The sequence below is a fragment of the Phyllobates terribilis genome, unplaced genomic scaffold, assembly GCF_046119375.1.
Source record: "Phyllobates terribilis strain yellow unplaced genomic scaffold, ASM4611937v1 Scaffold_1__5_contigs__length_1240528914, whole genome shotgun sequence".
Lineage (NCBI taxonomy): Eukaryota > Metazoa > Chordata > Amphibia > Anura > Dendrobatidae > Phyllobates > Phyllobates terribilis.
The window spans coordinates 389,769,851-389,794,005 of record NW_027362761.1 but is presented as its reverse complement, the minus strand read 5'-3'; the positions used below and the strand labels follow the sequence as shown (position 1 = coordinate 389,794,005).

The 24,155-nt window shown below is 44.4% G+C and overlaps 1 protein-coding gene across 1 annotated transcript in view; it reads right to left on the bottom strand.

Annotated features, from left to right (window-relative positions):
* The window catches only part of FBN2 (fibrillin 2), a 406,583-nt gene that overhangs the window by 14,282 nt on the left and 368,146 nt on the right, over positions 1–24,155 (bottom strand). The window contains exons 60-64 of the mRNA XM_073676558.1: positions 9,837–9,953; positions 7,887–8,015; positions 7,605–7,724; positions 6,904–7,132; positions 4,683–4,854 (exon numbers count right to left, since the gene is read on the bottom strand). Of these exons, the coding sequence (XP_073532659.1) occupies positions 4,683–4,854; positions 6,904–7,132; positions 7,605–7,724; positions 7,887–8,015; positions 9,837–9,953 (767 nt within the window). The remainder of the gene's footprint in view (positions 1–4,682; positions 4,855–6,903; positions 7,133–7,604; positions 7,725–7,886; positions 8,016–9,836; positions 9,954–24,155) is intronic.

The following is a 24,155-nucleotide window of genomic DNA, read 5'->3' as shown; positions in this document are numbered from 1 at the left end:
GTTTCCTAGCAGCTATTTTACCATGAAGGCCTGCTGCACAAAGTCTCCTCTTAACAGTTGTTGAAGAGATGTGTCTGCTGCTAGAACTCTGTGTGGCATTGACTTGGTCTCTAATATGAGCTGCTGTTAACCTGCGATTTCTGAGGCTGGTGACTCGGATAAACTTATCCTCAGAAGCAGAGGTGACTCTTGGTCTTCCTTTCGTGGGGCGGTCCTCATGTGAGCCAGTTTCTTTGTAGCGCTTGATGGTTTTTGCAACTGCACTTGGGGACACTTTCAAAGTTTTCCCAATTTTTCGGACTGACTGACCTTCATTTCTTAAAGTAATGATGGCCACTCGTTTTTCTTTACTTAGCTGCTTTTTTCTTGCCATAATACAAATTCTAACAGTCTATTCAGTAGGACTATCAGCTGTGTATCCACCTGACTTCTGCACAACACAACTGATGGTCTCAACCCAATTTATAAGGCAAGAAATCCCACTTATTAAACCTGACAGGGCACACCTGTGAAGTGAAAACCATTTCCGGTGACTACCTCTTGAAGCTCATCAAGAGAATGGCAAGAGTGTGCAAAGCAGTCATCAAAGCAAAAGGTGGCTACTTTGAAGAACCTAGAATATAAGACATATTTTCAGTTGTTTCACACTTTTTTGTTAAGTATATAATTCCACATGTGTTAATTCATAGTTTTGATGCCTTCAGTGTAAATGTACAATTTTCATAGTCATGAAAATACAGAAAAATCTTTAAATGAGGTGTGTCCAAACTTTTGGTCTGTACTGTATATATATATATATATATATATATAGACATATATGTATATACAGAGCATATTTATATAGACGCATGCATGCAAAAAGCACATACATACAGACACATATATACCTACAAGGAGCCCATACATTCTAATGTCTTCACTAATATATCCCACCAGTAGCCTGAACATTCTGTTGTTGTCACTAATATATACCAACCAGAAGTCCATATATTCTGATGTCATCACTAATATATACCACCAGAAGCTCATACAATTTGATGGTGTCACTAATATATACCACCAGGAGCCCATACATTCTGATGTCTTCACTAATACATACCAACCAGGAGCCCATACATGCTGATATCACTAATATATAGCTACAAGGAGCCCATTCATTCTAGGCTAACCCACACACACATACACACACTGGAGGACTTACCTTCAGTCCATCTCCTCTTCATTTCTTCTGACTCCCACAGAATACAAGACCTGTAGTGACATCACGGTCACATGACTGGTTACATGATCGTGATGTCACCAAAGGTGCTGAAGCAGTTTCCACATAAAAAGCTATACTGATAACTATCCCATTGGGGCTCAAAATTTAAGTTCCCTATCAGTATGTCTTTGGAGTGTTGGAGGAAAGAGGAGTATCTGATTAAACTCACACAAACACAGGGAGAACATACAAAAACCTAGCAGATATTGTCCGCATTGTCCATGGTGTTCACTTCTATTGGGCTACTACCCTTATCCACATTGCGCCATTCATGCACACCCCCTTTTCTATAGCAATCTGTCTGATGAAGGTTTGAGTGACAAACCAAAACATTACGAATACTGGATTGCAATTCCTATTAAAACTACATTTCTTTACTACATTACATGAGTGCTTCTATTTTCAGCAGATATTGTCCAAGGAACGGATTTAAAACCAGGACCCGAGTGGTGAAATGTAAGGGTATGTTCACCGTTTTTTCTCAAGTGGGTTTGGAGTGTGTCCACTCAAAAAACACCAAAAAAGTACTCAGAAAACACTCAAATGAATCTTCCTATTCATGCCTTTATAAGAAAGACTTGTTCATATTTTCAGTCCTTTTACTATCTTTAACAGATTCAGGTTTCCAAAAACACCAAGCAGTTAAACGTAGTGAGTGGACCCTTTTTCAGGCATTTTCCACTTGGAAGACGCCCCATACTTTACAATCGAAGTAAATGAGAAGCAAAAGAAAAAAAAATGCTTGGATGACATCTAAGCGTCTTTTGTAACATATTGTGAACATTTTCGCCTAAAAAAAACACTTGCATTTTATTCATCTCTAAATACAACAATAAAATGTTCAAAATACGTCCTGAAAAATGCTTAAGCACAACTGCCGTTTTAATTTACTTTTTGTAAAATAATGGCACGTGAACAATATATGATCAGATAAATCTGTTTTTTTCTCTTTTTAGACTATTCATTCATTCTCAAAATTTTCATTTCACTGGTAAAATTTGTCTTTAGTGAATACAAACTTTTCTAATAATGAGAAAGGAGATGGCAGTTGGTGCTCATAAAGTTCTATGGAGAACTGTAACTCTCATTTCAGGAGAACTTGCAGCAGAATGTCTGTTTTTGTATCCAGCTTCTCCCCCTCCCCTCTCCATAGACTTTTAAAAGCAGCAAATGTCATCTCCTATCTCTATAATGGGAAAATCTGTTTTCACTGAAGTCAGAGTTTGCCTATGAATTGAGAGAGAAAGATCAACCCACAGGAGAAAGAAGCAGATTTAGCTGACAAAATATATTAAAAAGTTGCTTATTTTCATGTATACTATTGTGTATAAAATCGCTGATGTTTCGTGAAGCAGTTTCCACTTGAAAACCTTGTCAATTTCATTTGCCTGAAAAAATTGTTGTGTGAACATACCCTAATAGTTCTAACCACTGAGCCACCCTTTTACCACCCTACAGTCATGGCCAAAAGTTTTGAGAATGACACCAAAATTATATTTTCTCATGATCTGCTGGCCTCTGGTTTTTATTAGTGTTTTTCTGATGTTTATATCACATACAGAAATATAATTGCAATCATATTATGAGTACCAATAGGTTATATTGACAGTTAGAATGAGTTAATGCAGCAAGTCAATATTTGCAGTGTTGCCCCTTCTTCTTCAAGACCTCTGTAATTCTCCCTGGCATGCTCTCAATCAACTTTTGGACCAAATCCTGACTGATAGCAGTCCATTCTTGCATAATCAATGCTTGCATTTTGCCAGAATTTGTTGGTTTTTGTTTGTCCACCCATCTCTTGATGATTGACCACAAGTTCTCAATGGGATTAAGATCTGGGGAGTTTCCAGGCTATGGACCCAAAATCTCTATGTTTTGTTCCATGAGCCATTTAGTTATCACCTTTGCTTTATGGCAAGGTGCTCCATCATGCTGGAAAAGGCATTGTTGGGCGCCAAACTGCTCTTGGACGGTTGGGAGAAGTTGCTCTTGGAGGACATTCTGGTACCATTCTTTATTCATGGCTGTGTTTTTAGGCAAGACTGTGAGTGAGCCGATTCCCTTGGCTGAGAAGCAACCCCACACATGAATGGTTTCAGGATGCTTTACAGTTGGCATGAGACAAGACTGGTGGTAGCGCTCACCTCTTCTTCTCCGAATAAGCTGTTTTCCAGATGTCCCAAACAATCGAAAAGGGGATTCATCAGAGAAAATGACTTTGCCCCAGTCCTCAGCAGTCCACTCCCTGTACCTTTTGCAGAATATCAGTCGGTCCCTGATGTTTTTTCTGGAGAGAAGTGGCTTCTTTGCTGCCCTCCTTGAAACCAGCCCTTGCTCAAAGAGTCTCCGCCTCACAGTGCGTGCAGAAGCACTCACACCAGCCTGCTGCCATTCCTGAGCAAGCTCGACACTGCTGGTAGTCCGATCCCGCAGCTGAAACAGTTTTAAGATACGGTCCTGGCGCTTGCTGGTCTTTCTTGGGCGCCCTGGAGCCTTTTTTACAACAATAGAAGCTCTCTCCTTGAAGTTCTTGATGATGCAATAGATTGTTGACTGAGGAGCAATCTTTGTAGCTGTGATACTCTTTCCTGTTAGGCCATTTTTGTGCAGTGCAATGATGGCTGCACGTGTTTCTTTAGAGATAACCATGGTTAACTGAAGAGAAACAATGATACCAAGAACCAGCCTCCTTTTAAAGTGTCCAGTGATGTCATTCTTACTTAATCATGACTGATTGATCGCCAGCCCTGTCCTCATCAACACCCACACCTGTGTTAATGGATCAATCACTAAAACGATGTTAGCTGCTCCTTTTAAGGCAGGACTGCAATGATGTTGAAATGTGTTTTGGGGGTTAAAGTTCATTTTCTGGGCAAATATTGACTTTGCAAGTACAGTAATTGCTGTTAAGCTGATCACTCTTTGACATTCAGGAGTATATGCAAATTGGCATTACAAAAAATGAAGCAGTAAACTTTGGAAAAATTACTATTTGTCTCATTCTCAATACTTTTGGCCATGACTGTACATCTAAGCTCATCCCAATGCCAACACGAACCACCACCATAACTACCTTTTTCACATATTGTGTGTCACAATAACACCTTATTTTAATGTAAATTTGCATAGTTAAAGAAAAATTATTTATTAAACTTTTTGTGCACAATATCCCTGATAAAAGAAAAGAAAAATAAACATTTATACAAAAAGCATTTTTTGTTATAAAAAAATGAGCAAAAATGATTTTGGTAGCAAAATCATTTTGTATAGTATGTAATAAAAAGTTAAGAACTGCTAAACCACCGTCTGTGCTAGAAAGTGTCTTTTAGGACCTAAACACTTTGTTACAGGGTTAAATTGACTAATGCATAAAACACACCATAACAAATGACACATGTGATAATAATCATTTGCTGTTTACCATTACAGAATCTGTGTCATTCGAACTTCTTTTTGCCCTTCCATTTTTCTTTGGATAACCGTTTACTTTACATTCATAACATGTTTCTGGGGACAGAGCATTTTCCTCCCGTTCCTCTCTGGCAGCAGGTAAATACTGGCCTCTGTTAAATGCCAAGCCAGATACACAGTGGCTGCAACAAAACAAATCTTGATTACTTTGCCATAAGTCAGTGAGTCATCACTCTCTTCCATTCATATGTCCACAGAAATTCTGTATGTCTTTTTGAACTTTCTCTCCTATTTTGTACTGGAAATAGCAATTACGATTAATTAAAGGGATGGTCCGGTCCAAATTCATAAATCTGCAGTCACTCTGTGTGCTGCAAGGATACGCCGGTTTCTAAGCCGGGAACGGCGGTGATGTATAAGTTATACTTACTCCAGGCCAGGGCCCTCTAGTAGGCGCGGCCTCGCTCCATACTCTTGTTTAGAACAAGGCCGAGCCCACTGACAGCCACATCACTAGATGGGTCGCGGCCTTGCTCAATACAATAGACGGCTTCTGCCCAGGAGTATGCAGAACGCATCCATCACCGCCATTTCCGGCTCAGAAACCGGTGCTCTCAGCACACAATGATTGCGCTGGGGGGATTCATAAGTCTGCAGTCACACAGAGTGGCTGCAGACTTTTTATTATAGACCGGACAACTCCTTTAAGCTGGGCTTATATGGGCAAAGTTAGTACACCTATAGCTTGTTATATTATCAATCAGCGCCTATTTGAAGGCCCTTTAACATGAGCCAATGAAACCTGTATTGGGCGGATGATTGTTAATACCATTGTTCACTCTTGATGCTGTCTACATATTGTGATGTGATGATTTTAGCACCTGCATAAATGGACCCATCGGCTGACAACAAATGTTTTGCTCATTCATTGGATGATTGGTTTTATATTTACACAGGTCAGTAATCAGAAACTAATGTTTATATGAATGCTCCTCTGGCTCATGTAAAGGAGCCTTAAAGGGGCTGTCCAGGCTTGTGGATAAAGTCTGCAGTCACTCTATGTGGCTGCAGACTAGTGAATCCTGAGAGTGCACAAACCGCGCTCTGTCAGGATTGTTCATTACCATCTCCGGAAGCAGACAATCATAGAACTATGCTATTTGCATACATGCGGTCACATGCTGACTAGACATGCATAACTTCGCTCAATACAAGTGAATTGAGTGAGGCTGGACCTGTGTAATTGAAATGTGACTGGAAGTATGCAAATGACCGTCCGCTCCTGGCACTGGAGAATCCTAACAGTGCGCAGTGTCCATGCTGTTAGGATTCACAAGTCTGTAGTCACGTATGGTTACAAATACAAAGAAATAGTCGGCACTCCGTAGTCCTCGTTAGTAATAGCGGTGCACGTAGAGAGATTACAAGCAAAGTGAAGAAATCCCGGCACTCACGTGTATTCGATCAGTTCATTTATTCCACATGTAGGAAAACTACAACAAGACGTTTCAGCCCCTTGCAGGCTTTTTTCAGCCTGCAAGGGGCTGAAACGTCTTGTTGTAGTTTTTCTACATGTGGAATAAATGAACTGATCGAATACACGTGAGTGCCGGGATTTCTTCACTTTGCTTGTAGTCACATATGGTGACTGCAGTCTTTATCCACAAGCCAGGACAACCCCTTTAGGGTTATTGAAGTGAGAAATGACCATTATTCTACAATCGATAATAATAATCATAATAATAAATACATAACACGATAACTGGAAGGCATTTAACTTTTATCTTCATTGGGACTTCATTATTGTAGATCAGCCAATATATAGCTATAACTTCTGTATAAGAAACTAAACCACTGAGTACACAGCACTGGATAGAGTTTTATCTTTAGCAATTTTACCTGGGATTCATTGATGGGAATTACAAAATGTAAGGAAGCATAGTACACGATTCATTATTCTTTCATTACAAAGTCCCAGAGAACTCCTCTAAGGTCTCTGTTAGTCCCACAGACTTTGAATAGGGAAGCAGCGCATATACTCGGACTTCATTCTATTCAATTTCCCTCTCATTGCGATTATTGGGTGAGAAAATACAAGACTTGGAAAGCCCATTCTAGTGACTAGTAGGCATTCAGCAGTGGCTCCCCCAGAGGCCATACATCACATATCCTATTTACATTTATATCATCAATTATTATAAAGCATTATAAAAATTATGAGCAGCATTTACCCTTGACCAACTCTGTAATATCCAGGAGGACATCCACAGACATAGCCTCCATCTGTGTTGGAACAGCCATAGTTACAAGGATTGGTTGATGAACACTCATTCACATCATTGCAAGAAGTTGAAAACTGGTCAAATGAGAATCCTGGTGGACAAGCACATTTGTAGCTGCCTAATGTATTGTAACATGAAGCGGAGCCGCATGTGTTTGGTGCGGAGCATTCATTCTCATCTGCAGGAGAAAATATATAAGAAACATTCATTAACATTTCAAATGATATGACTTGTCAAATGTAAATTATATTTTTCATTCGGTTTTTTATTATATTCATTATTTTACTGTTAGGGTGCTTTCACCTTGCATTTTTTCACACGCTAGGTGGCCCCATTGGGGTTTACATCCAAACTCCCCAGCAAAACGGGACTCGGGTGTATGAGCCAATGGGGCTATAGACTATAATGATGCTGGCAGAATGAACGTGGGCTCTGATGTGCATCATTTTCGGGTGTATACGCCTACTGGAGATGGACACTCAGACGTAGTAGAGAACTCCTTACAGCATGTCCTAAGCAGTTATTCTCTTGATTACTCAGTTTATTTAACTTAGTAAAAAAATATATGGATGAAAGCTCTAAAAGAATAAAATGCATGACATTCCTGCCGTTTAACCTATTAAACAGGTTTGAGTTAGTAAGGTTCTTACCAACACACTGGTTCCACTGTTGATGCTGAACGAAGCCTTGTGGACAGCTACATCGGTACCCACCAGCTATATTCTGACAACCATGTTGGCATCTATGATTTCCATCACACTCATCAACATCTGCAGAAATGCAGGAAAATTATAAGGTCACTGTCTGTCAGTTTCTCGTTCCCTTCCATACCTGTGCTTGTAGTACAATACATATAAATGGGATTTCTATAAATGAGATAGTAACTATAAGCATATATAAGTAAAGAATATAACCATCCAAGTAATTCCTACCATCACAATTAAAGCCCGTTGAATCCAAGCTAAATCCTCTTTGGCATTCACAAGTGAAGCTGCCTGGGGTATTCTGGCATACTCCTTTAGTACCACATAAATTAGATTGTGAACCACATTCATTGTTATCTGTAAAACAAATTGTGAAAGAAATGATTGCTGGAATGTATGGCTGATGGGATAATGGCTCCACTGTTGCATTTTATTGGGTAGACCAGTACAGTAGAGTGCAGTGCTCTGCCCAATCAAAGTCATGGAGGCCAAATACAATGATAGCATGCAAAGAACTTTATATGGTATAGCCCCAACTAAAAAACATTGGGTGACACCATGGTTTGGACAAAATAAATTCTTCAGAATGAGGGAACTCTAGAAATTTGTCAACTGGCCAACAGCTCATTTCTACACGTACAACACCTGAGATGAGGCATTAATAGGACCATAAGGCCAGTGACAGAAGACATTAATGAGGTTGTCTGCATTAGACATACCCCTTTCATTAGCTTATTAAGGTATATAGATGTAGAAGAATGTCTGGTAGTGACATAAAAATTTGAAAGCCATGGCTAATGTGTGCATTACATGAATGGCTCATTCTGAGTAACGCTTCATTTTTTCATAACAGATGTCCTCTCTCCTCTTTCAACTGTATTGGCAGGGGTGGACATACGATTGGTGCAATCGCACAGGGGCCAGAGAGGCAATAGGACTCATTTCCACTACCAAAGCAGGTGAAATTGTGCATTATGATGAGCTATGGGACTGCAAAGAGTCCATATATTGTTCTTGCACAGAGGACCTTTTCTGTCTGTGTCCGTCAATGTGTGTTGGGGTTGTTCAAACAAAAAACTGCCTTCTAAGTGGAGTACACATAGTTGTCTATACGAGTGCTTCTTTATTTTCAAAAAGGTCTCTAACATGTACAAATAGCGGCTTCGGAAGAAAGAGGACTTTATCTCTGGCACCATCTATTGGATGTAGAAGTCCTAAAATTCAATATTGACCCTTTAACAAGCCTTGCCACATGGCTTAGGATAAGAAGCCAAACTAGAAACTCCATTTGCAGACACGTGTTTCGGGCAGGAGATCTGATTTGGCAATACCCTGAAACACATGTCTGCAAATGGAGTTTCTGGTTTGGCTTTTTATCCAAGTCATGTGGCAAGGCTCGTTAAAGGGTCAATATTAACTTTTAGGATTGCTACATCTAATAGGTGGCACCAGAGATAAATTCCTCTTCCTTTTGAAGAAGCTATTTGCATTTTTAAATTCCCAGAGGAGCATTGCATGGCCTATAAGTCTCCATGTGCCGGCATGGCACTCTCCGCAAGGAGAAACATTCCCCCCTTAGAGCGCCATCAAAAATTAGAATTAACTCAAAATTATCTGTGACGTTTTCTGGCCATTTTCACTTCTCTGGCAATTTTTATTTATGACCCCAGAATATTTTAAAATACAGACAGCTGCACAGCCAGCGATGGATCGAGGTAAATCTTATGTTACAAAGTTTTAGCATATCTGTCTTAAATAAACATTTTTGAACTGGTCTCTGAGAATCCCTTTAAAGGATTTTGTTTAAGGAAAGAAGATGAATTTATAGTGACAAGGAGTAAGAAAGCTTTTAAAATACCTTGTCCTGCATGCATACATTCTGACCTGACTGACTAATATGAATATTAATCAAGCAGTGACTTCACTGGTTCCAAAACAATCAATTGGCAACTTACAAGGTCAGGCAAGAAAATGGAAACAGATTTTTGTATATTTTAGGGCCAAACTGATTTTACAGTGTAAAAAGAAATAAACTAATTGAATTAAACAAGCCAGAGGACAATGTATGCATATGACATAATGACAACTTAAAATAAAGATCTCCCTTTAATGTTGACAGAGAACATGGCTGCTTTCTTGTGCAGATGTTCAGTGTTGTATTCGTCAGTAAGTTCTCACCGATGCACGCTGTGTGATGTTGGGTAAAGCCTGGAGGACATTTACAACTGAAACTTCCAATGTTGTTGACACAAAGGAACTGGCAATTGTGCTGCTTGGTTTGACATTCGTCAAGATCTAAAATAAATAAAAAGAGGTCTCAATTAAACAGTTTTCTTCATTAAGCAGGTGAACTCCCGTTCAAGTCCTAAAATTGAGCAGATGTTTTACTTTTACATATCAGAACTTTCATAGTATTTCCTTTGGTTTTGCTCTTGACATGAATCTAGAGATGTTTGTGGAGTGCAATAATATATTGAATAGAAGCCAAGAACCACGGATTATAGATGTTCATTCCATTCTATATGTCAATGCTGATAGGAAACTCAACACTCTGATTTACCACTGACATTTACCATTCTAGAAATCCACTACGGTCATGTACTCTTTGATGTTCTGATGCCAAATGAAAGAATCTTCAGTACTATAGTATGCCACTGTACGGCACCATATAACAGAATTATACGTCCTTAGTAGTGTTGAGTAGTGTTGAGCCACCCCCGTAGTGTTCGAGTTCGGTTCGGTTCGTCGAACACCCGTGTGTTCGCCGAACTGTTCGTCGAACTGTTCGTCGAACACCTTCGAACACCGTTAAAACCAATGGCAGGCAAACAAAAACACATAGAAACACATAGAAAACACCTTCAAAGGTGTCCAAAAGCTGACAAACTGCTCAGAAGACACAACTAACACATGGAAAAGTGACAAGTACATATAGTCATGCGAAAAGAAAAGAGGTGGAGGAGTAAAAGGAGGGGGAGACACAGATATAGGCATGTCATGCCCTTCTAAAATCCAAAAAGTGAGAAGCCGAGACGGCCAGTCCGCTCCTGCCCGTGCCACCTCCGTGTCGCCGGGTTTGTGCCAGAGCCGCGGTGAACCCTGACGGCCAGCCCCCCTCTCCCAATACTGGTGCCTGTCCGCTGGTGGGTCGAGAGAGCCCCCCTGTGGTGGAGGCAGCTCTAAGCTTTTTAATTTAAATTGTCCCTCTAATTTGAATGAATACACTTTAAATCCATTTACAAGGATCTATTGGAGGGCAAGTCTCATGCCAGCAGCCGCGTAATTCCAGCTCCAGTAGCGTCCACTAAAGCTGCTGCAGTTAAAAAGCTTTTATAAGGATCGAGCTCGGCTGTCCACCGCAAGGCATCCTAGTGCCAGTCCCAGCCCCTATGCCTTGGGGTGCCTCCTGATGCTCTTCACTAAGTATCCCGTGGTCCCGAAGCATTTCCTTTGAAAAAATTAAGTGTCCAAACTACAGGTGGTGTAGCTTGCTTAACAGCCGGGATAATCCGCTGACTAGCAGACACTGCTATTAGGCACAAAGTATTTCCTGGGCTAGATGCAGTTAAAAATTTGTAAGTAGATACTCTCGTTGGATGCTGAGAAAGCATTCCATAGAGTCTCCTGGCACGCCATATATGATTCTCTTAAAAAGCTTGGGGTAGGGGTCTAGGGGACCCTTTTATAGCCAAAATCACGGCCCTGTATCACAATACGTCACCTAGGCTGAAGATAAATGGAACTGTAGCACCGAGGGCTCGGTTGCTACAGACGTATTGCACCTCACCCAGAGGTGTGATATCTCACTCTCAGATAAGGATGGAGTGTGGATCAGGACCCGACACCTGCATGCATTACACCACATTGCCGTGGGGCAGGGCAACCAATATGCCCCTGAGATGGGCACGACAGTCCCTGTCCCTGGCTGGAGTGGGGGGAGGGAACACTGAGGAAGGGGAACCCTGCAGTGCAGGAGCAGGGAGGAAGCAGTTCCTGGGTGCATTGAGAAGGGAGTATAAAAGGTGGGCACCATCTTAGTTCAGTGCAGAGAAGTCTGAGCAGAAGTGGCAGGGAGCAGGGGCTCTGCATGAGCTCTGCTCCGGAGGCGGGCCTAGTAACAGAGGCCCAGGCCTGCAAGAGGGAGAAGGAAGGAAGAGGAGCGGAGAAGGCTCCAGGAACGAGGAATGAAGGGATCCCAGGGGTGCGGACGGGCGAGTCGCCACCGCACGCCCAAATCCACCTGCGTGGAGGGGTCAGGCCAAAGGGGGAGACCGGTCCCCGAACTAGTGGAGGCAGGAAACGACCCTCAGCTAGAAACCGGAGGCTCTGACATTTTATGTGGCGCAGCCCCTTGCTCCACCCGCTAGGAAGGCACCACATAGGGTCAGGGAAACTGGCGCCAAGTTTACCAAGAGGAGGCCCGAGGCAGCCGGACAGAAGTGTTGGTAAGAAAGGCCAGACAAAGGACACACAAAGGGGGTCCTGTGAAGCGCTCCAAAGTTATCTGGGAGTTGTCTGAGCCCCTCACCTGGTGAGCACAGTACGACGTGGGCAGCCGTTACCTGCAGACGTGGTCTGGATAATATGAACTGTGAGTAAAGGCCCTGAACTGCATCACTGACTCCGTGTCGTTACTGCTGCTGCCCTGCACCATCACCCCCATCCTCCGCATACACTGCCCTGAGGCTATACTCCTCCCGTGGGGAGTTATGCTACGCTCTGCTGCACCCACAACACCAGCCTTAGCGGTCTGCCCTGTAGCGGCGGTTCACTCTGACCGCAATCCACGGGTGGCGTAGTCGGACATTTAAACATCAAAACCACATAAATAGTTCCGCCACTGGTTTGACCGCCCTGAGCCACGGAACCGGATCGCCGCCACGAAGACTACAACCACCAGCATCCACCAAAAAGGGTCCGGCTCCGGGTGTCCCAAGGCCCAGGGGGTGCATCAGAACATTTTCATCACCTTTCACAATCACCAATGGGACAAGGCAGGGATGTCCTCTGTCCCCTCTCTTATACATCCTAGTGACGGAGCACCTGCTCTCATCAATTCGCCATAACCCCAATATTAGGTGGATTGAGGAGGGAGGCACCGAGTACAAGTGCTCTCTATTTGCTGATGATGTCCTAGTATATATCACTCAATCACATATATCCATCCCTGCTGTTATGGCTGAAATAGATCACTTTGTTACATGGTAAAATTTTAAAATCAATGCAGCGAAGTCTGAGGCCCTCGATGTCTCCCTCCCTAAATCCATATAGGATTCCATCCAGTCCAACTTTCCCTTTGCCTGGCCCTCACAGGGTATCAAATACTTAGGAATTCCTATTCATAGAGACCTCTCCCATCTATGTTATCTTAATTTTGGGCCCTTTATTGAACAATTCCATACAGACCACGGTTGGCAAGTTGGAACTGTGAGATTCACTACGTGCACCACTGGTATTTTGTGGAAAAGCACATGTAAGATTCTGCAACAGTCTCTGCTGATACTCCTGCATGCGTGCATCCCTTTCTATGGCAGGAATAATTTCTGCAAATTTACTTTTGTACCGGGGATCTAACAGTGTGGCAACCCAGTAGTCAGGATTATTTCTAATTCTCACAATTCGAGGGTCATGTTGCAGGTAGTGCAGCAAGAAGGCACTCATGTGTGTTGCGCATCCAGGAGCACCAAGTCCCTGTTGTGTTGGTGGCGAGGTAACAATCATGCTTCCTTCCTCTGTCCTCTCCCCCCAACCTCGCACAACAGAAATGTGATCAAGGTCTCCCTCATCTGATGAGTCTTCCATCAGTTCGTCCTCCACTTCTTCCTGGGCTCCTGCACCTTCCTCACTAGTTTGGCTGCTACCATGCGCCCTGGTAAAATCATCTCCCCCACCCTCACATGCCTGCCGCCCTGGTGCTGCCGACCGTCTGGACCTTGCAGATGTTAGCCCTTCCGCATACAACTCCTCCTCCTCTACTTCCTCCACCTCCTCTTGTGCCACCACCTGACTCCGAATTCTGTTTAACATGTGCTCCAGCATGTAAATCACCGGAATAGTCATGCTGATAATGGCATCGTCAGCACTAAACATCTTCGTCGCCATTTCAAAACTGTGCAGAAGGGTGCATAGGTCCCTGATCTGAGACCACTCCTCCAGCGTGATTTGCCCCACCTCTGAATCTCGTTGGCCCAGGCTATACGTCAGAACGTATTGCACCAGGGCTTGTCGGTGCTGCCACAGTCGCTGCAACATGTGCAGAGTTGAATTCCACCGGGTAGGCACATCGCATTTTAGCCGGTGAAGTGGCAGGCCCAACGACTTCTGTAGAGATGTAAGTCGCTGAGCTGCGGGATGCGAACGGCGGAAGTGAGCACACAGCGACCGTGCCCTCTGCAGAAGGCCATCTAGTCTGGGATAGTGGGCTAAAAATTGCTGGACAACCAGGTTCAACACGTGAGCCATACAAGGCACGTGTGTGACATTGCCCCGGCGAAGGGCCGCACCCAGGTTTGCAGCATTGTCGCACACGGCCTTCCCTGGTTTCAGGTCCAGTGGAGACAACCATTCATGAAATTGGTTCTCCAGAGCTGACCACAACTCCTCAGCTGTGTGACTCACATTTCCCAGACATTTCAATGTAAAAACCGCCTGATGACGTTGAGCCCTACTGCCAGCATAGTAAGGAGGTGTGCAGGATCCCTTCTGCGCAGTTAGAAAGCTTGTGGCATGACCAGACAGGCTTTGGGTGCAGGTGGAAGACCGAGAGGAGGTTGAGGAGGCAGAAGCAGTGGAGGAAAAATGACATAAAGAGGATTGACGCACAACTCGTGGGGACGGCAAGACTTGGACAGCAGCCCCTTGTCCTGCTGTCACCATAGTTACCCAGTGCCCAGTCAGCGACATGTAACGCCCCTGTCCATGCCTACTCGTCCAAGTGTCTGTGGTGAAATGCACCCTGTCACACACAGAGTTTCTCAAAGAAGCGGTGATGTTGTGTGCGACATGCTGGTGGAGCGCAGGCACACCTTTCTTTGAGAAGTAGTGCCGACTGGGCATCTGGTACTGGGGCACTGCGACGGACATAAGGTCTCGAAAATCCTCTGTGTCCACCAGGCGGAAAGGCAGCATTTCTGTAGCCAAGAGCTTGCAGATGGTGAAATTCAACCTCTTAGCTTTCTCATGGCTAGGAGGAAATGGTCTTTTACTTGTCCACATCTGAGGGACCGAGGGCTGGCTATTGTGCTTAGACGGGGTTGATAAGGGTGTCCCCGGCAAACTGCCGGTCTGTGAGGAAGATGCAGGCGGACATGTTAGGTTGCCTTGATCCAAAGGTGGTGCTATCGATGTCGGACAGCGCTCAAGACCAGCTGGTGTTACCACCTCCAAAGAAAATGATGACCTGCCAATCACGCTGGCTGTTGCGGGTAAAGAGGTGGCAGGTCTGCGCCCCAAAACAGGTGTGACTGCTGTTCCCCCAGTCATAGAGGATGAAGAGGCCGCGGATGCACAACATATGGCAGACGGTGGTTGGCCCGGCCGGCTAGACCGCATTGTAGCACACTGAGCTTCCCACTGCAACTTATGCTTCATGTCCATGTGCCGGTTCATGCATGAAGTACTCAAACTATGTATTTTTTGGCCTCTACTTAGCTTTTGCTGACAAATGTTACAGATAACACGAGTTGGGTCATCTTTATCGATCTGAAAAAATGCCCAGGCTATGCAAGGCTTAGCACCCATGCGACCTGAAGAGCCACCACGACTTGTGGTGAGAGGCAGAGTTGTGTTTGAGGATGCAGTTGTTGACGTGCTTCCAGTACTACGTCTCTGTCCAGGAAGGCGCAACCTGACCTCGTCGTCACTAGCATCTTCCTCCACCTCCTCTGCTGACCTCATCTCTTGGCTGACTGTGGGTTGACAGTAAGTGGGATCTCCGACCTCATCATCATCACCCTGTGCGTTATCACACCCGTTGTCCTCAGAGCCAACCTGTTCCTGCCCTGACAAAAAACTAAAGTTGTCGCTCCAATCAGGTATTTGAGTCTTATCATCGTCTTCCTCATTGTCTCCACCAACAGGAGTTACAGTTTGGGAATGAGGGTCTACATTATGGTCAGAACCTTCTGCGTCTGGTCCTGGATCCGACTCATAAAGAATCTGGGCATCAGTGCAGATCATTTCCTCGTCTGGATTCACAGAAGCGCTGGAGTCGACCTCTGATTCCCAGGCTATAGTATGAGTAAACAGCTCTGCAGACTCAACCATCTGTTCTACCTCATACTCAGACGGGCAGCTGGAGATTTGGGAGCTGTGAGGAAGCAAGTGCGATTTGGGTGACACCTTTGAGGACTGGAGTATTTGTGATGTTGAAGTTGATGTGGAGGAGAGCCCACTTAAAGGAGCACTTGATATCCGTTGAAGCACCTGCTGTTTTTGTGCCTCATCTGGAATTTGTAGCGATTGGCATGGCCGTAGGAAAGGGATCTTATCACATTGTCCGCTAAAAGAAGTAGACATTTTAGTTTGGCTGGAAGATGGTCTTTCTTCTGCACCTACCCCACGGACACAACCTTTTTTCCCCTTCCCAACACGCCTATTCCCCTTTCCACCAGCAGCAGGCCTTTTTCCACTCATTTTGGTGGTTAACTAATTCACAACTCTGGAGTTGTTTGCACAAAAAAACAATGGATGGTAACCGAGCAGAGCTGAGTGGCCAAACTGTGGTATTAGGCCAAAACTATTGGCTGGGTTAGATGCAGAAAAAAAAAATTTTTAATTTGCAACCTGATGGAGGTCAGTATAGATGGACTAATAGACCAAGTCCCACACACCGCTAGAAGCCCAAATATTTTTTCAGAGCTAGATGCAGAAAAAAAATATTTTTAATTTGCAACCTGATGGAGGTCAGTATAGATGGACTAATAGACCAAGTCCCTCACACCGCTAGAAGCCCAAATATTTTTTCAGAGCTAGATGCAGAAAAAAATTATATTCAATTTGCAACCTGCTGGACGTCAGTATAGAAGGACTAATAGAACAAGTCCCACACACTGCTAGAAGCCCAAATATTTTTTCAGAGCTAGATGCAGAAAAGAATTATTTTTAATTTGCAACCTGATGGAGGTCAGTAGAGATGGACTAATAGACCAAGTCCCACACACTGCTAGAAGCCCAAATATTTTTTCAGAGCTAGATGCAGAAAAAAATTATTTTTAATTTGCAACCTGATGGAGGTCAGTATAGATGGACTAATAGACCAAGTCCCACACACCGCTAGAAGCCCAAATATTTTTTCAGAGCTAGATGCAGAAAATTTTTTTATTCAATTTGCAACCTGATGGAGGTCAGTATAGATGGACTAATAGACCAAGTCCCACACACTGCTAGAAGCCCAAATATTTTTTCAGAGCTAGATGCAGAAAAAAATTATTTTTAATTTGCAACCTGATGGAGGTCAGTATAGATGGACTAATAGAACAAGTCCCACACGCTGCTAGAAGCCCAAATATTTTTTCAGAGATAAATGAAGAAAAAAATTATTTTTAATTTGCAACCTGATGGAGGTCAGTATAGATGGACTAATAGACCAAGTCCCACACACTGCTAGAAGCCCAAATATTTTTTCAGAGCTAGATGCAGAAAAAAATTATTTTTAATTTGCAACCTGATGGAGGTCAGTATAGATGGACTAATAGACCAAGTCCCACACACCGCTAGAAGCCCAAATATTTTTTCAGAGCTAGATGCATAAATTTTTTTTATTCAATTTGCAACCTGATGGAGGTCAGTATAGATGGACTAATAGACCAAGTCCCACACACTGCTAGAAGCCCAAATATTTTTTCAGAGCTAGATGCAGAAAAAAATTATTTTTAATTTGCAACCTGATGGAGGTCAGTATAGATGGACTAATAGAACAAGTCCCACACGCTGCTAGAAGCCCAAATATTTTTTCAGAGATAAATGAAGAAAAAAATTATTTTTAATTTGCAACCTGATGGAGGTCAGTATAGATGGACTAATAGACCAAGTCCCACACACTGCTAGAAGCCCAAATATTTTTTAAGAGCTAGATGCAGAAAAAAATTATTTTTAATTTGCAACCTGATGGAGGTCAGTATAGATGGACTAATAGACCAAGTCCCACACACCGCTAGAAGCCCAAATATTTTTTCAGAGCTAGATGCAGAAAAAAATTATATTCAATTTGCAACCTGCTGGAGGTCAGTATAGAAGGACTAATAGAACAAGTCCCACACACTGCTAGAAGCCCAAATATTTTTTCAGAGCTAAATGAAGAAAAAAATTATTTTTAATTTGCAACCTGATGGAGGTCAGTATAGATGGACTAATAGACCAAGTCCCACACACTGCTAGAAGCCCAAATATTTTTTCAGAGCTAGATGCAGAAAAAAATTATATTCAGTTTGCAACCTGATGGAGGTCAGTATAGATGGACTAATAGAATGATGCTATGCCCAAAAGATTTTACTTCACTAGGTGCAGTAAAAAAATTGGTATTCTATACACAGGTGGTATATCTTGCAACACAGATAGGCTACTCCACTGACTAACACACTCTGCAATAGGCCAAAAAGGATTAGCTTTGCTAGATTCAGCCAAATGCTGTGAAAAAAACTTGCACAGCACTGGCACAGACCTGCCTGGCAAAAACTGATAGGAACTGATGTAACCTAGTCCTGAAAAGGACTCCAATTACAATTAGCCTTTACTCCCACAATCTATCTATTTAAGAGCACAGACCTGCCTGATAAAAGTCGTAGGAAATGCTGTAACCTAGTCCTTGAAAGGACTGCAATCACAACTATTCCCTACTCCCAAGCTATCTGTATATTTGTGCGAAAATTGGCTTGAAATTAACAAGGTATAGCGCACACAGCAACAGCGGTGCCGTCTAACACGCAGCTGCAGCAGTGAGAAAATGGTGGCGACGGGGAAAATGGCTTGGTCTTATAGGGCAAGGACATGTGACATACACTGCCAATCACACATGCCCTTGCTTGTGTGAAAAAAAGCACTTCGCTCCGTGTGTGCGCTGCTGATAGGCTGACAGATTGCACCTCCCCACTGCAAATGCGGGAAAGAGAAAAAAAAATGGAGATCTTCATTGTTCCTGCAGAGATCCATCCCCTGCCCCTCCCCCCGCCCCGCTGTACACTCAAACTGCGTATTAACATTAATTTTCATCATTACTGAGAAAAAATCTAGTTATGATTTTGGTGCACGAACAGTTATCGAACATAACCTCGAACAGCCGAATTTTTCTCAAATTGTTCGTGTTCGCCGACCGGCTCGAACACCGCCCAAAACAGCTCGAATTTGAGATTGGCGAACAGTTCGAGTAGAACAACGCTCATCTCTAGTGTTGAGCCACCCCCGTAGTGTTCGAGTTCGGTTCGGTTCGTCGAACACCCGTGTGTTTGCCGAACTGTTCGTCGAACTGTTCGTCGAACACCTTCGAACACCGTTAAAACCAATGGCAGGCAAACAAAAACACATAGAAACACATAGAAAACACCTTCAAAGGTGTCCAAAAGCTGACAAACTGCTCAGAAGACATAACTAACACATGGAAAAGTGACAAGTACATATAGTCATGCGAAAATAAAAGAGGTGGAGGAGTAAAAGGAGGGGGAGACACAGATATAGGCATGTCATGCCCTTCTAAAATCCAAAAAGTGAGAAGCCGACACGGCCAGTCCGCTCCTGCCCGTGCCACCTCCGTGTCGCCGGGTTTGTGCCAGAGCCGCGGTGAACCCTGACGGCCAGCCCCCCTCTCCCAATACTGGTGCCTGTCCGCTGGTGGGTCGAGCGAGCCCCCCTGTGGTGGAGGCAGCTCTAAGCTTTTTAATTTAAATTGTCCCTCTAATTTGAATGAATACACTTTAAATCCATTTACAAGGATCTATTGGAGGGCAAGTCTCATGCCAGCAGCCGCGGTAATTCCAGCTCCAGTAGCGTCCACTAAAGCTGCTGCAGTTAAAAAGCTTTTATAAGGATCGAGCTCGGCTGTCCACCGCAAGGCATCCTACTGCCAGTCCCAGCCCCTATGCCTTGGGGTGCCTCCTGATGCTCTTCACTAAGTATCCCATGGTCCCGAAGCATTTCCTTTGAAAAAATTAAGTGTCTAAACTACAGGTGGTGCAGCTTGCTTAACAGCCGGGATAATTCGCTTACTAGCAGACACTGCTACTAGGCACAAAGTATTTCCTGGGCTAGATGCAGTTAAAAATTTGTAATTAGATACTCTCGTTGGATGCTGAGAAAGCATTCCATAGAGTCTCCTGGCACGCCATATATGATTCTCTTAAAAAGCTTGGGGTAGGGGTCTAGGGGACCCTTTTATAGCCAAAATCACGGCCCTGTATCGCAATACGTCACCTAGGCTGAAGATAAATGGAACTGTAGCACCCTGAGGGCTCGGTTGCTAAAGACGTATTGCACCTCACCCAGAGGTGTGATATCTCACTCTCAGGTAAGGATGGAGTGTGGATCAGGACCCGACACCTGCATGCATTACACCACATTGCCGTGGGGCAGGGCGACCAATATGCCCCTGAGATGGGCACGACAGTCCCTGTCCCTGGCTGGAGTGGGGGGAGGGAACACTGAGGAAGGGGAACCCTGTAGTGCAGGAGCAGGGAGGAAGCAGTTCCTGGGTGCATTGAGAAGGGAGTATAAAAGGTGGGCACCATCTTAGTTCAGTGCAGAGAAGTCTGAGCAGAAGTGGCAGGGAGCAGGGGCTCTGCATGAGCTCTGCTCCGGAGGCGGGCCTAGTAACAGAGGCCCAGGCCTGGAAGAGGGAGAAGGAAGGAAGAGGAGCGGAGAAGGCTCCAGGAACGAGGAACGAAGGGATCCTAGGGGTGCGGACGGGCGAGTCGCCACCGCACGCCCGAATCCACCTGCGTGGAGGGGTCAGGCCAAAGGGGGAGACCGGTCCCCGAACTAGTGGAGGCAGGAAACGACCCTCAGCTAGAAACCGGAGGCTCTGACATTTTATGTGGCGCAACCCCTCGCTACACCCGCTAGGAAGGCACCACATAGGGTCAGGGAAACTGGCGCCAAGTTTACCAAGAGGAGGCCCGAGGCAGCCAGACAGAAGTGTTGGTAAGAAAGGCCAGACAAAGGACACACAAAGGGGGTCCTGTGAAGTGCTCCAAAGTTATCTGGGAGTTGTCTGAGCCCCTCACCTGGTGAGCACAGTACGACGTGGGCAGCCGTTACCTGCAGACGTGGTCTGGATAATAAGAACTGTGAGTAAAGGCCCTGAACTGCATCACTGACTCCGTGTCGTTACTGCTGCTGCCCTGCACCATCACCCCCATCCTCCGCATACACTGCCCTGAGGCTATACTCCTCCCGTGGGGAGTTATGCTACGCTCTGCTGCACCCACAACACCAGCCTCAGTGGTCTGCCCTGTAGCGGCGGTTCACTCTGACCGCAATCCACGGGTGGCGTAGTCGGACATTTAAACATGAAAACCACATAAATAGTTCCGCCACTGGTTTGACCGCCCTGAGCCACGGAACCGGGTCGCCGCCACGAAGACTACAACCACCAGCATCCACCAAAAAGGGTCCGGCTCCGGGTGTCCCAAGGCCCAGGGGGTGCGTCAGAACATTTTCATCACCTTTCACAATCACCAATGGGACAAGGCAGTGATGTCCTCTGTCCCCTCTCTTATACATCCTAGTGACGGAGCACCTGCTCTCATCAATTCGCCATAACCCCAATATTAGGTGGATTGAGGTGGGAGGCACCGAGTACAAGTGCTCTCTATTTGCTGATGATGCCCTAGTATATATCACTCAATCACATATATCCATCCATGCTGTTATGGCTGAAATAGATCACTTTGTTACATGGTAAAATTTTAAAATCAATGCAGCGAAGTCTGAGGCCCTCGATGTCTCCCTCCCCAAATCCATATAGGATTCCATCCAGTCCAACTTTCCCTTTGCCTGGCCCTCACAGGGTATCAAATACTTAGGAATTCCTATTCATAGAGACCTCTCCCATCTATGTTATCTTAATTTTGGGCCCTTTATTGAACAACTCCATACAGACCACGGTTGGCAAGTTAGAACTGTAAGATTCACTACGTGAACCACTGGTGTTTTGTGGAAAAGCACATGTACACTGCGTTCCAAATTATTATACAAAAAGTGTTTAGGAGTGATAAGGGAAGAATTTGTTTGTTTGTCAGTTAAACTCATTGATGGTGATGTGTGTCAGGGCTCTTTATATCACTGTAAGCAATTGCAGACACCTGTGCTAATTAGTTTGGCAGGTGTGTCCAATGAAAGGCAAGACTACTTAAGAAGGCTCTCTCACATTATTAAGCAGCCTACATTTTCTGCCAAAATGGGAAAGAAAAAGGATGTGTCGGCTGCTGAGAAGCAACAAATTGTGGAGTGTTTAGGTCAAGGCATGACTACAATCAACATTGTGCGATGATCAGGATGAAGTGTCTTGGCAATCAAGAAGTATGTAGCTGATTCACAGTACACACGTGTGCGTGCTGATAAGGGCAAATTGAGGACTCTTTCCTACAGGCAATTACGTCAGGTTGAAAGAGCAGCGGCAAAAAAGCCTTGTCATAGCAGCAGACAAGTTTTTGAAGCTGCTTGTGCCTCCAACGTCCCCCGAACAACAAGATGCAGGGTCCTTCAGAGGTTTGCAGCTGTGCATGCGCCATCCTGTCGACCTCCTCTATCCACTTCACACAAGCAGAAACGGCTCCAGTGGGCCAAACATTACATGAAGACTGATTTCAAAACTGTTTTGTTCACGGATGAGTGCCGTGCAGCGCTCGATGGTCCAGATGGATGGAGTGGAGGATGGCTGGTTGATGGACACCCCACGCAAACACGGCTACAGCGCCAACAAGGAGGAGGTGGAGTAATGTTTTGGGCTGGAATCATGGGGAGAGAGATTGTCGGCCCCTTTAGGATCCCTGAAGGCGCTAAAGATGAACTCCATAATGTATGTGGATTTTCTCAAACAGCACTTCCTGCCATGGTTCAAGAAGAAGAACCGTGTATTTCACAGCAAGATAATTTTTCTGCATGATAATGCACCATCTCATGCTGCACATAAAACATCTGCATCTCTGGCTGATATGGGCATAAAAGGGGACAAACTTATGGTGTGACCCCCATGCTCCCCTGACCTCTACCCCATTCAGAACCTTTGGAGCATCATTAAAAGGAGTGTCTATGATGGCGGGAGGCAGTTCACATCTAAGCAACAGCTCTGGGAGGGTATTCTGTCCTCATGCAAAACAATTGAAGCAGAAACCATCCAAAACCTGACAAATTCAATGGACGAGAGAGTTCAGAAGCTCCTTTCGAACAAGGGGTCCTATGTGAAAATGTAACATCACTTAGAATAAAGTTTTGAGTTGAAAACTGTTTGATTTCAGTTTCTAACAACCTGCTAATGCTTATAATTTCAAAAATGACCATTTTTTTGGTCTTTATTAAAATGAAAAGGTTGATCGAAAAGTTTGGGGGATCTAAGAGTGTGGCAACCCAGTAGTCATGATTACTTCGAATTCTGACAATATGAGGGTCATGCTGCAGGTAGTGCAGCAAGAAGGCACTTATGTGCCTTGCGCATCTCGGAGCCCCAAAATTATTTTCCGGGCTAGATGCAGCTAAAAATTATTTTTAATTTTAAATCTGGTGAAGCTTTAGTATAGATGGCCTAATAGGATCAGTGCTGCACACTGCTACAAAGCCCAAATTATTTTCCAGTCAAGATACAGATAAACATGATTAGTAATTTGAAAGCTTAAAACGGTTGGTAGGGTGATTTTAACCAATCATCAAGCTTTTACTCTCCCCAGGATGACACAGGGGTAGAAAAGTCGTTTCGGATCCATGATTTGTTCATCTTTATGAACGTGAGTCTGTCTACATTATCAGTGGAGAGCCGCGTGCGCTTATCTGTCAGCACACCACCAGCAGCGCTGAACACACGTTCAGACAGAACGCTGGCTGCGGGGCATGACAAGATCTCCAAGGCGTAAGTGGCTAGCTCCGGCCATTTATCCAGATTGGAAGCCCAAAAAGAGCAAGGGTCCAGTGACACAGTCGTGGCTTCAATGTTTACTTGGAGATACTCCTGTACCATCGTCTCTAGGCGTTGACTATGTGTCAGACTTCTTGTCTCCTGTGGCCTTGCAAAGGATGGGCTAAAAAAGTGGTGAAATGATTCCGCAAAATTGATGTTACCAGCAGATACTGTGGTTCTGTCACGGTTTGAGTGCTGAACACTTGACGGTCCCACGGTTGGCAAGTTGGAACTGTGAGATTCACTACGTGCACCACTGGTATTTTGTGGAAAAGCACATGTAAGATTCTGCAACAGTCTCTGCTCATACTCCTGCATGCGTGCATCCCTTTCTATGGCAGGAATAATTTCTGCAAATTTACTTTTGTACCGGGGATCTAACAGTGTGGCAACCCAGT